At 34.5% G+C, this 12,640-nt stretch overlaps 2 protein-coding genes across 4 annotated transcripts; one reads left to right on the top strand and one right to left on the bottom strand.

Moving 5' to 3' along the window:
• Window positions 1-470: 470 nt before the first annotated feature.
• hemgn (hemogen) lies at window positions 471-2,718 on the bottom strand. Of its 2 annotated transcripts, XM_052545630.1 has the most exons (5): window positions 2,562-2,718; window positions 2,411-2,477; window positions 1,499-1,589; window positions 1,030-1,349; window positions 471-893 (listed from the first exon to the last, which is right to left on the bottom strand). In XM_052545630.1, the coding sequence occupies exons 2-5, from the start codon at window positions 2,466-2,468 to the stop codon at window positions 781-783; spliced, it is 582 nt and encodes a 193-aa protein (XP_052401590.1). In that variant the 5' UTR covers window positions 2,469-2,477; window positions 2,562-2,718; the 3' UTR covers window positions 471-780. The 2 variants fall into 2 exon arrangements, with proteins under 2 accessions (XP_052401590.1, XP_052401591.1); XM_052545631.1 differs by lacking the exon at window positions 2,562-2,718 and having other exon boundaries at window positions 1,511-1,589; window positions 2,411-2,555.
• A 2,511-nt stretch (window positions 2,719-5,229) lies between these two features.
• anp32b (acidic (leucine-rich) nuclear phosphoprotein 32 family, member B) lies at window positions 5,230-10,185 on the top strand. 2 transcript variants are annotated; one of them, XM_052545628.1, is made up of 7 exons: window positions 5,230-5,480; window positions 7,285-7,434; window positions 7,518-7,640; window positions 8,895-9,087; window positions 9,165-9,289; window positions 9,369-9,438; window positions 9,539-10,185. In XM_052545628.1, exons 1-7 carry the CDS (start codon window positions 5,427-5,429, stop codon window positions 9,622-9,624), a joined length of 801 nt encoding a protein of 266 aa, XP_052401588.1. In that variant the 5' UTR covers window positions 5,230-5,426; the 3' UTR covers window positions 9,625-10,185. The 2 variants fall into 2 exon arrangements, with proteins under 2 accessions (XP_052401588.1, XP_052401589.1); XM_052545629.1 differs by having other exon boundaries at window positions 5,263-5,480; window positions 9,542-10,185.
• The last annotated feature ends 2,455 nt before the right edge of the window (window positions 10,186-12,640 follow it).

Here is a 12,640-nt window from a genome sequence, read left to right as displayed (position 1 = left end):
TTTTATGTTTTACATCAACGAAAATCTTAATACATTTCATGACGTTAATATATATATATATTTTTTTTTTCTTGATCTTTGCTTTTTTTTTACCAATATGTTTAATGGTTATTTTAAATTAAAATTAGGTAATGTAATCTAAAAAGTAGTCAGAATACTTTACCTAAAATGAGTAACCTAGATTCCGTTACTAACTACAATTTTCATCATGTAATCAGTTACAGACTACCCAGTAAGTAATCTACCCAGCACTGCGGCGTGTAAGGCTTGTTTCTTTCCTTAATTGCACTGGTTCCTGTCCTCAATCTGGCAACCCGCTGTGAGCATCGAGTCTGAGGAGAAAAAAAACGACTCTTGAATTTTTTCCTCTATTTTGAATTTAGACTGCAGTATCCATAGCTGTCAATAGTTCAGCTTTAGCTAAATAAAATGTGTTCCCATAGGAGCGTGACAAAATGACTAGACAAAGACAAAATATAAAACCAATTTATTTTAAAATAGTTGTACAAACAACAAAGATTATTCGTAATATCGTTTTAAGGCAAAGATCTAGTTGTTTTAACATAAAAGTACTATAACAATTTCAGATTTTTATTTTATTAACAATATGTATAGAATGTTTTTTCCCTTCCTTTTTTTTCTTTGACATTACCGATAAGTGGAGGCATATATACATGGAGACATGAATAATTTCAATAAATATACATTTATTGTTTAGGTTTAGAAATCCTTTGAAATGGTAAATTAGATCAAATTCAGTTTTCTGTAGAAAGGAGACACTCAGATGATTAAATTCTCAGATAGACTCTCTGGTTGAGAAGGAGCAGATGCTGGCGGATACACTGGCACTGAGACTTGACTGTTCAGGTCAGTCCTGGGCTGCTCGTCATCACCTAAAACCAAAGGACATTATTCAGTTTTATTCATATTTGTTGTGACAAATAAATAAATACAATACTTTTATAAATGAGCCCCCTATTAATGAATGAAGATCCCTGTTGAAAACAAAAGGGGCATTTCTACAAATACCTGTATCAATGATAAGGCTTTTTTGAGGCATGTCTTCCTCCTCATCAGGCCCCAGATCCTCAATCAGAAACTCCAGAGGTTTTTCACTAATTGTTTCCACTGGCGCCGGCTCTGGTTGTGGCTCAGCTGGTACTAAAGGCACTGTCTCTGCTATTGTGGGTAACACAGGTTCTGGGACAGGAAGTGTGACAGGAGTAGGATCTGTTTCCTGAGCCAGACCGAGATCTTCTGGAATAACTACAGCCGGTTCTTTTCTTGGTCGACCTTTCCTTCCTGGGGAACCACTGGTCATCTTTTTCACTCTCTTAAGGCTTTGTGCCCTGTGTTCAATATTAATCTACATTATTTGAATGACTTTTCCAAATTTGTGCATTTGCATCATAATATCACAGTGTCATATTTGAAAAATAAATAAGTGCTAGGCCTTTTCCACAGTGCTTTTATTGGCCTAATTCAACACTAGCTTTACCCATAAACCCACTGGTTGGTTGCCTTTTCCTCTGCCTCAGCCTTTCGTTTCTTCAACAGGTCTCTGTCTCTCAGTCGCAGCCGAATTCCACCTACCACACAAACAAATCACTCACTCCTTTGCTGCTTTGCCTGCTGGAGGTATTGCAGTTTATCTTGTAACATTAGCTAAGGTAAAACCAACCATTCATGAGTGAATGAAAAGGTCCTCAGTGCATGTTTCAAAAGAAATGTAGATGCGTTGACATAGATAAGAATCACGTCAGTTATGGTTGTTTCCAGCTAACAAAAATGAATTCTAAGAACTTTTTTCTAATGTTCTCATTATGTTATAAAAATCATTCTTTATTGAGGTTCTCAGAACATTCAAAATGAAAATTCTTTTATTTTTCTTAGCTATATGCTAACATTTAGGGAACATTCCATTTTATAATTTTGCAATCATTATTGGTCTGTAAATTTTTTATGCTATTTAGTATTAACATTTAAAAACATTAGTCGAGTGTCCAACTAAATGCGATTATATATATATAATCATTCCATGAGTACTGTATAAATAAGGTTTTTGTACAAATGTACTGAGAGAACTTTACCTTACCACAATGTTAAACTTCTGAGAATGTTCCCTGTTAGCTGGATTCCAACCTCAGCACTGTTGCAAGATCTTTCAAATATCTAGTTGTTGCTAATTAAAAAATTTACATAAATATAATTTTATATAATTCAGGGCAAATTGTAGTCAAATTAAAGAACTACTTTTTTGTTTTCAGTTTTTCATCTGATAAAATGTTTCATCTGAACCTTTTCATACAATAATAATAATAATAATAATAATAAATCTAAACAGCCACTGATGGATAAACAATGAATAAATTCATAATGAAAAAAAATCATTTTAAATCAAAAGTCATACCTTCATCAGAATCTTTTACTTCAGATGGCGGGATCTCTTTCTCCAGTGTCTCTTCCATTTTGTTGTCCTGTCACATGAATATGAAGTATTGAAATGACAGGGCATTTACTTTTCCTTCTGCTAAGAGAATAATTATCTGGTTAAACATTACCGTAGTGCTGGGAGAGTTCTTGCAGTTGTGCTCTTATCTTATTTGCAAAGGTGGAGAACTTGGCACAGTACTCACAGAAGAAAGTAAAAAAGGAGGTCATGGCTCTGACAGCCTGTGCATTTATGTGAATGTTTATCTGTCGTCATGAGAGATGACCGCAATTCCTAACCTGGTCAAGGGCCATAAACAAACATGTAGCTAAATCATCAGTTAATAAATAAATAAATAAATAAATCTACATATAAACTAATAGAGATTAACATTGGATTTAAATGAATCTACTGTAGGTTGGCCAAGATAAAGAATAACATCATAATAAATATATTTTATTCAAAAATAAAATAAATAAACAGGTACCCATATGGTCTATTCACAAATGAATGAATCCTTACACAGAGACTTTTAGAGAGTCTCTTTAATTGTTAGTCTTTTGTAGTTTGAAGACACCACAGTTAAAAACTTTCCCAGCCACAATAAACTATCCCTTTTCAAAGTAAGGAAAAAAAATTATACTGACATTAAAGGTGTTTCTGCATTCAGTATTTCCATGTTATGTGAATACTCGAAAGGGCTGCAAAGGGCCTGCCCTCTCTGGCCACTCATACATAACCATTTTATCTCTAATGTTCACTTTCTGGGCGTTCACAATCGTGTCAAAACATATTGAGGTCTGCTTTCCCGCCATCAACACCCTTGAACAGCTCTGAAGTCAATTAATTAAATATTAGACATTCAAAATGTATCCTAGATAAAAAATAATTAAACATTTATTTGTACATTTGTTACACTTTACACAACAGATTACTTTCCCACAGCAGGCATTTCATTAAAATGAAATGCTCAGTTTTCTCTCTCCCAGTGCTATAATTTGATTAACCTCCACCACTGTTACAAAATAACAGCAATGCTGAGCAGGATTTTAATACTGAGATGCCTACGGAACAGTTGAAGCATGTGTGGGATATTGCATTATTCTTCATGAAGACAAGTCTCCAGTTCTTTGTAGGATGAAGTTCATGTCCATAGTCAGAGAGACCATGGAAGCTGTTTGACTCTTCCCTGTTATACAAATAAATAAATAAAATGTTTGCAGTTTATTTTAAGTTGTTGTTATCCTGGAGCACATGGAATATCATGAGAGAATAGCCTAGTGTTTTGCACCATATGCATCATGTACAGTTTGCCTCATATTCTTTGGCCAGTGTGCAACTGTGCAATTATTGGACTAAGATAGAAATGAGATGACTTCACAATTACCATGTCGGCATACAGTGTTAGTTATAGGTAGAGGGTTCTCATAGGTGCAATTGCTGTACTTTTGTGTTATTTACCATCAAATCTGGGAAGTTTGAGTTTATTGTTGTAGGTGAGCCTTGAGAGAATATTTTCTAAATGATTTCTCTTGAAATATTAAAGAAATGTAAAGTGTAACACATTTATAGTTGCAGTTGACTCTGTGGCCCCTTGGTTCTTGCTGCATCAATATGCTTATAGCTCTTATTGCTAGTTTGTTTTAATTATTTTTAGTTTGTTTAAGTTAATACTAAGTTTTGTAAGTTATTACCCCTTAGTTTCATTTAATTTTTGTCTTAAATATTGCAGGATGAGAGAGACCTGACAATGTAGAAACAAGAAACAAAATGATGCCCTCTTCTGGGAACTTGTTGAATAGCACACAATGTTTCTAACATTAACACAGGTTAAAACCTGTTAACTGTCACCCGTCCCCTCTGTGGGACGCCTACATTTACTTCACTATATTACAATTAAATCGAATCTAATCTTGACAAACTATATATCGTTGAAAAGGTCTAAGATTAAGCAATAACCTAATAAAATAAATATATGTCCATTAATGTATATTCACTATAAAAAAGTCAGAGTAGGGTAATGTCTTATTAAAATAAAACATACCATATAATATATATTTTAGATAATAATACAATGGATGTGAAGAGAACAATCAATTTGGGAAAATAAATATATGGGGGGGAAAAAAACTTAATATGCAATTTATTTAGTGAAACATTTACTAGGCTTAAGCCTAGTCCCAGACTAAAGTGTAAGTCAAGAGTTGATTAACTGAAAGAAACTTGCATTGACTAATCTTAAAATATATCAGTGCCTCTGTTTTGTCTCAAAATGCAGACAAGTAATGTTTTTTTTTTTTCCTAAGGCACATTAATAAAAATTACTTAAATGTCCTACATTTAAATAAATTGCCTAGTCTTGGCTTAGTCTAAGCCATGTCTGTGAAACCAGGCCTTAGAGTACAAGGAATATCCTGCTGTCTATTTTTAAACATATCATTTGCATAAATAACATGTATGCTAAGCTAGAATAACTTGTTACTTGATGTAAGAAAATACAATGATGTTGAAATTAACACGTTTTATTGGAAATACACCATCAAATAATGACGAGGCCATTTTAACCCAGACAGAAAAACAAGGATTTGTGTTCCCCAGATGATGCATGAATGTTAAAAGCCATAATACACATTATTTACTGATTATGTAAACAATAAGTTACATAGAATTAAACATATATGGCACATTTCCAACAAATTGTACTTGAATTACAACATTCAAACTTTTGATGTCACATACTGTAATGCAGCACTGTTCGAGCTTGTTTGTATGACTGCAGTGGGCGTCGTTGGCCGGAGAAGGCGCTATTGAGTATATATTCGTTTCAGTGCCGTTTCCCTCCATGGTTTCTGCTCTCCCAGAGTAACTTGGCGCTGGGCTCAGATCATTATACAGTCCCATATTCTCCCTCCATTAAGGCATCTTTCTACCTTTTGGGCTGAACAGAAATTCCTCCAGAACCCAAGAGGGAAGAGTCCAACTTTTGAGGGGCGATATGGACATGAAAAAGAGGATTCATTTGGAGCTGAGGAACAGGACACCATCTGATGTAAGTAATTTTGAGCCAAACCTTTAGTTTTGTGTTCAGCCATGCTAGCTGTGCTACTTTCTACTTCCACTGACCTGTGTGTACTTTAATGGTAAGCACATGGGTGTAATACCCCTGGTACAGAGTTAGACGAGAAAGTGCTGCGTGTATATTCAAACCATTAATGTTCATTCGTCTGTTTTGATATGAAATGATCCAGACTGTGTAACACGTACTGAGTAACGTTAGTTAGTTTGGAAAGCTCAAGGCATTATTGCAAGCATTTTAAGCCCCCATGCTGGATGTGTGTATTCGTGATCTGGCATGCTTTTATGCTTAATATTAGCTTATTTTAACATCGGTGTGGTAGGATATGGATGGGGTGATTTATTTCACCGTGGTGGCCATGTTTGTTGCTAACATGAGGCGCCCTTTATTACAGACACTTAAAAGCCAAAGTAATAAACCAGCTATACTTTGAAGATGGCCATACACTAACACATTTCCTTAAATACGGTCACATTTTGGTCTGTCACTATAAAAGACGGCTCCTCCATTCCTACGATGTTCTGGTATAATAACAATTAGCCCCCCAGTTCAAAAAATAAAGTAAATATATAATTTGACGAACATACAGTCGAATTATTAATTTCATTATAAAGGACACAAAGGCTTAGCGATTAATTTATATGAATGAACTAAGATTTTTTTTAAGTTTGCCAAAAGATATTCTTAAAAGTAATCTTAAACCATATAGTATTTAACACATTTAAGTTATTCGTTAACAAAATCGTGCTGAATTATTGTTAATCGCTGCTGCGAGGCGCTGATTCCCGCCATTACTCCCCACGCGCCACTACCGATTAAACTGACGCGTATACTCAATAAATACTCGCTCTGGTGATTTTCAAACGTTTTTAAGATACATTATGAATCTTAACGTGTGCAAAGACGGAACAAGAGACTGAGTAAATAGAAGCTAACGTTACATGTGCTAGTTTGGTTGGGCAATCCAGCGGAAATGTTTAAGTTCCGTTTTAAAATCAAGTAAAGGTCGCGTGAAATAATATCCTGTGACACGAATAACAGCACAGAATCAGGTTTTCAAACACAGCGTTGAGTTTTGGTTAACGTGTAGCGTTTTTCTGCCAATGTAGTCTATATGAGGAGGCGCCATGTTGTCATGAGAGAAAGAAACTCTCCATTTTTGTCTCACTAATTTCCGCTCTGTCTTCGCCTTTCGCAGCAGGAATACGCCATCGACACATCCCTTCCATTCTACACAAGCTCATAAATACCCTCCATTTGCAGTTTGTCACACAAAATGTCACAAAAGACCGTGGTGTCTTTCGGATATGTCCATGTTGTCTGGCTGTCGGCGTGTAATCTGCCGTTTTCTCATTGGCGACTCGCTGCGACAGTCTGAGCCATAGGGCCATACAACAACAGCAGCAGCAGCAACAACCGCTTAGCAATCATTATTCAGTGGTTTTCAGATTAGTTTTTTGACTAAACACTCATCGAGTGTGCATGGCAACTTAAAAACATTGAAATCACCCAAACATTTAAAAAACAAGCGTATTTGCAAGGGAATCCGCCTTGTGTTTTTCCCCAGTTGAGAAACTTTTTTTTTTTTTTTTTTTTTTTTTTTTTAAACCAGCATAGTTTGTCGCCTCCATTGAGCATGGCCATGTTGGCCAACGTGTCCACCCACTGGCTGCTAAAATTTGAGTTGCTCTTTTGATTCCATATTGTTGATGTTATACCTTATTGTTAACACATTACTTCTAGTATTTATATTTTCTCTTATGTTGGTTGGTTATAGGTACGAGAACTCGTCCTTGACAACTGCAGATCAAATGAAGGGAAAATCGAAGGCCTCACAGCAGAATTTGTTAATCTTGAGTTTCTAAGTTTGATAAATGTTGGTCTACTCTCAGTCGCCAACCTCCCTAAACTCGGAAAACTTAAAAAGGTAATCAGTCTATTTACATGTCTCTGTTAAGAATGTGAAATTATCTTCGTTGTGTTCTGATATGTGTGCATGTTCATTTTCAGTTGGAACTCAGTGACAACAGAATCTCTGGTGGCCTTGATGTTTTAGCTGAAAAACTCCCCAATCTCACACATCTAAACCTAAGTGGCAACAAACTGAAAGACATCAGCACATTGGAACCCTTGGTTTGTACAGACTTCCTGTCTTATGAATTTGCATGTAGTTTTACACGCTTACAAGTTTACAGCTTAACCCTGTAAAGCCTAGTTATCAATGTGATCAAAATTATGCTGAAAAAGCTTTTAGCGTCTTTTGTGCATCAAATCTTTAATATATACACTACAGGTCAAAAGTTTGAGATCAGTAAGACTTGTAATGTTATTAAAGACTCTTATGCTCATTAAGGCTGCATTTATTTGATCAAAAATACAGAAACAAAACCGTAATCTTGCAAAATGAAAAAAAAAATGTACTGACCCCAAACTTGATACTGAAGACTGGAGTAATCATGCTGAAAAATCTTCTTTGCATCACAGGAATAAATCAGATTTTAATGTATATTAAAATAGAAAAACGTTATATTACATCATGATATTTCTCAATATTCAAATTTTCAAGAATTTATGGTCAAATAAATGCAGCCTTGAATGAGCATAAGAAACTCCTGTAAAAACTTTACAAATCGTTCTGATCTTATAATGTTGACTGGTTGTGTGTATGTATAAGTATAAAAATAAATGTTATGTTCTTATTAAAATTGCAGCTTGGGTTTACTTGATTATCCATACATGATTTTTTTTTTTTTGAAGGATTATGTTGAAACTGGAGAGTTAAATACTATACAAACATTTATTTATACATTTTATTGCACTAAGCATAAAACAAAGCATTTAAATATAATTTTATGAAGACATTATTGGGAAATATATAATGCATATAAATATCAGTTTTTACTGTAATTAGTCTGCTAGACCGTTATAAAGATCTCATTGATTTACAGTACAAGCTGTTAGTTCATCTACCTTTTGGTCATATAAATATTGGCAAATGCCCCGAATTGCATATTTTTGTGCAGGTTAGGCCTCCAAATAAAAAGAGGTGTTTATTGGAGTATGAGCTTCATGTTCTCTGTATCATACTATATTAGCCATAAAAGCAACTGTGATGTTTACTTTTTTTTTTTTTCATTAAAAAACTAATATATATATATTACGTATAATTACTTTATACGTCAGGGTTAAAGCAGCGGTTAACCCAAAATTAAAATGACCCTCATGGTATTCCAAACCTGTAAGACTAACTTTCTCCTGCAGTGATATTTAAAAGAAAATATTTAAGATATCTTACCTCAGGTGTGCAAAGAATTGTTTTAGCTTTGCTGACAGTATAACACAAAATGGAATTGTACAGTTATGGTATTCATCTGTTCACATTGGCAGAAAAAACTTGACCATTTGAAAAGTCTTGACCTTTTCAATTGCGAAGTCACAAACTTGAATGACTACCGGGAAAGTGTCTTCAATCTCCTTCCACAACTCACATATCTAGACGGCTACGATATGGATGACCACGAGGCGTCAGACTCTGACGGAGAAGCTGATGGAGATGGGGTCGATGACGATGATGATGAGGGTGGGTTTGGCAAGGTTTTTTTTTTTTTTTTTTTTTTGTTAACTTAGCAATGTTCACTAATATCACTTTAAATACAGAAGGAGAAGAAGAGGAGGATGAAGATGGAGAGGAGGAGGAGTTTGACGAAGAGGAAGATGATGACGATGATGAAGATGAGGTTGAAGGGGAGGAGGATGATGAGGATGGGAGTGGAGAGGATGAGGTACAAGTTAAATTGTATGCATTGCTTACGGAAACATAACAGAACAGCTGATTTAATTACATGGGCTTGTTGGTTTCAGGAGGAAGACTTTGGTCAGGATGGAGAAGTAGAGGATGACGAAGATGATGACGATGATGATGATGATGAAGGTGAGTTGTATTGGATTGAGCACATATTTTTGATTTCATGACTTGGTTTGCTTCTTTTGGTGTGTGAGTGATTATGAATTAATTGTTTTATCTCACTCAGAAGAAGAGCAAGGAGGCAAGGGTGAGAAGAGAAAACGAGAAGCAGACGATGAAGATGATGACGACGATGATGAGGAGGACGATTAAGAGCCAATGAACAACTCTGTTACCAACTCTACCCTCTCCTTCCTTTTCAACAACTTGGCTATCCCGTCAACCTTTCTACCCCTCCACAACTCCCTCTCTACCCAAGCGCTGAGCTCCCTGTGGGGGCAAGACTGTACCGGACGGGTGGAGCTGTTCATATGGAGCCTACAAGCTGAATGAAAGCCTTCTGGATCGGTGGCTTACTCAGCATTCCACAAGTCCACTGTCAATCCCCTGCCCGTTTGTGTTTCAAAACCTCTGGGGACTTTGGGGACTGGTATTTAGTTTTGGGTCTGTGCTTTTAATATTTTGTTGAAAGTGTTTTTTTCTCTCTCTCTCTACTTTTTTTTTTTTCTTTTCTTTTTTTGTTGACATTTCCTCCCCCTTTAGTTTTTGTTCCAAATTTCCCAATAAGATTGCTATAGCAACTGTGTGACAAGCGGGCCATAATTTTAGTGTGGCAGCCTGTGGCACAAATCAAGGTTGTAGCTACATTTTTACTTTCTGTAAGACAAAAACTTTGTAAATAAAATAACATTTTGTGCTTTGCTCTCTCTCCTATTTCTCTGTCCTTTTGTCTTATCATTTATTTGAAGGCTGACAGTGAGAGTTTAAGAGGCCCGAGTCTGTCTAGAGACACTCAATGCCTGATACAATAAAACTAAATCTGATCTTTTTCATCAGATGCACAGTTCAGTTGCTTTTTTATGTTGAAGTGCCTTATTTTCTATTTTCATTTTAGTATTTTCTTGAATACAATCAAAACAATGAAGTCAGAAGAGATCATCATTCAAGTTAATTCTTCATTGGTTTAAATGTATAAATATATGACTTATTTCATATATATATATATATATATATATATATATATATATAGTGTGTGTGTGTGTGTATACTAGGTCTTGAAGAGCTCATTTATAATCAAAATGCAGTGACCAACTTCTATATTCATAAATATCAAAGACTCTTTCTTTAAATACAAATCACAAGCGTTCTCAGAAAATGCATGTCGGTAAATCTGTCTTAATGTTTAATCAAATCCAATCAAGACTAAGATGGTAAATATAGTGTTTAGTGTGCAAAAGAAGGAACTGCTCAAATGTTAACAATTTCTAATGAACTCCTATAGTTCAACATGATCCTGTCATAATTTGTACATGTGTCATGTGATTTTAGCATATTGTAGTTTCAACAATAATGCAAATAACTGAAAAGCTGAAAAATATTTTGATTAAGCACTTTAAAATTGGTATTTTTTCTAAAAATTGTTTGTAAAATCTAATGGAGCTTGGGTCTAATTGCGGCTTTGATTAGTTTTGAAACCGAACCTGAATGCCTATCGAATATTTCAGGTTTTGAGAAGACAGTGTTTTTTTGCCCAGAAGAAAAAGATAACATTCATTATATGTATAATGGTCTTTTGTAATAGGTGGGGTAATTTCCACAAAAGAAACCTATTATTAAATGGCTATTAAAGGCTTTATCAGTTAAATGAAAACAGTTGTGAAAACTTTAATTGAAATTATGATTTAGTTTTTGGTTTATTATTGTTCAAAGTAGGTTTAAAGACAAATGAATTCAAAATTACCTTCACTTTCTGTAACTGATGAGATGTGGTTGTGTTTCCTCTCACAGCAACATGAGGGCACCATATCTTTTGGTAACTGTCAGTGTTTGGACAGGAATGTGAAGTTGTGTGTGCAGGGATCATGTAGAACAAACATCCTACAGGTCACAATACAGTCCCACTGCTGTCCACATACTTGTCCTGTTGAATTTTTTAACATCCAGCAAGAAATGTATGTAATGTAAATTGTTTATATGGTTTGATTAGGACTTATTACTATTGCCATTTTTCAGTGGGCTATAATAATAGTGGTAAAGAATCATGGAGGACACACCTGCAAGATAACTGTATTCTTATAAGCACAGGCAAAGCTACAAATTACACGTTCTCCACCAAGGGCCCAGGACCCACTTTAGGGTGCCAGAGTAAATAAATTATATGAAATAATTTAACAATAAAAATGTTGAGATCTGTTCAACAAAGTGTGTTTTTACATGAACTTTACATGCACCTCTAGATTCTCACCCCTATAACCTTTTAATTTGCCCATTCAACAGTATATATAATTCATACTCTGATTCTAGTAATACTTAGATATACTATAATACTATAGGCATTATAAGAAATGTGTTTACGTCTGTGAATTTGAGTATTACAATAAGATGAATTAGCAGTTTAAAGGTATATCAATTGAAATAACATGCATTTAAACAGCATTTACTGAACTAAATAAATTGCATTTATTTTCAACTCATTTTGACCAGTTGTCAAAGCTGTGTGTGTTTGTCAGGCAGGCATGAATATCTCCCAAACTGCCTGGAAATGGATATCAGTCACAATTTATTATAAATATGAGTGGAAAGTGGAAAAAAAGGCAGATACAATCCAGTGAAATTCCTGCAATTTGTGAAAAAAGAATGGTAGAGGCATCTGAGGGCCACATATTCCTCATTTATGGAAACTTTTTGTATATGAAGCACAATTGAAAAAAAACATATCCAGGCTTAAATCTGGATTCTTTCGATTATACTTGACCAATCTTAAATGAAATTCTGAATATATATCTGAATTAATAAAAAGTGGCCCATTCAAGATTAAACTAGAAGGCAGCAGCCAAATGCTCTTTCATGTAATAAAATTGTTTTGTCGGTTCTTATAAAGATCATTGATCTGATTTTATTCATGAAACATTACTTTTACATTTTATAATTTTTAATCATTGTATGTTTTTCTGTGACAACAGCATTTATTATTATCAGCAATGTATTCACAGTACGTTAACTGTTTTCCTAATGTTGTTCAGTTGCTTTGACGCAATCTTTTTTGTTTAAAGCGCTATATTGATAAAGGTGACTTGACTTGACTTAATGTTATATATTTTGATTAAAAAAAAAAAAATATATATATATATATACTGTATATATATATATATATATATATATATTAACA

This window comes from Carassius gibelio, chromosome B1, assembly GCF_023724105.1.
Source record: "Carassius gibelio isolate Cgi1373 ecotype wild population from Czech Republic chromosome B1, carGib1.2-hapl.c, whole genome shotgun sequence".
Taxonomy (NCBI): domain Eukaryota; kingdom Metazoa; phylum Chordata; class Actinopteri; order Cypriniformes; family Cyprinidae; genus Carassius; species Carassius gibelio.
This window is presented reverse-complemented; position numbering and strand designations above follow the sequence as displayed.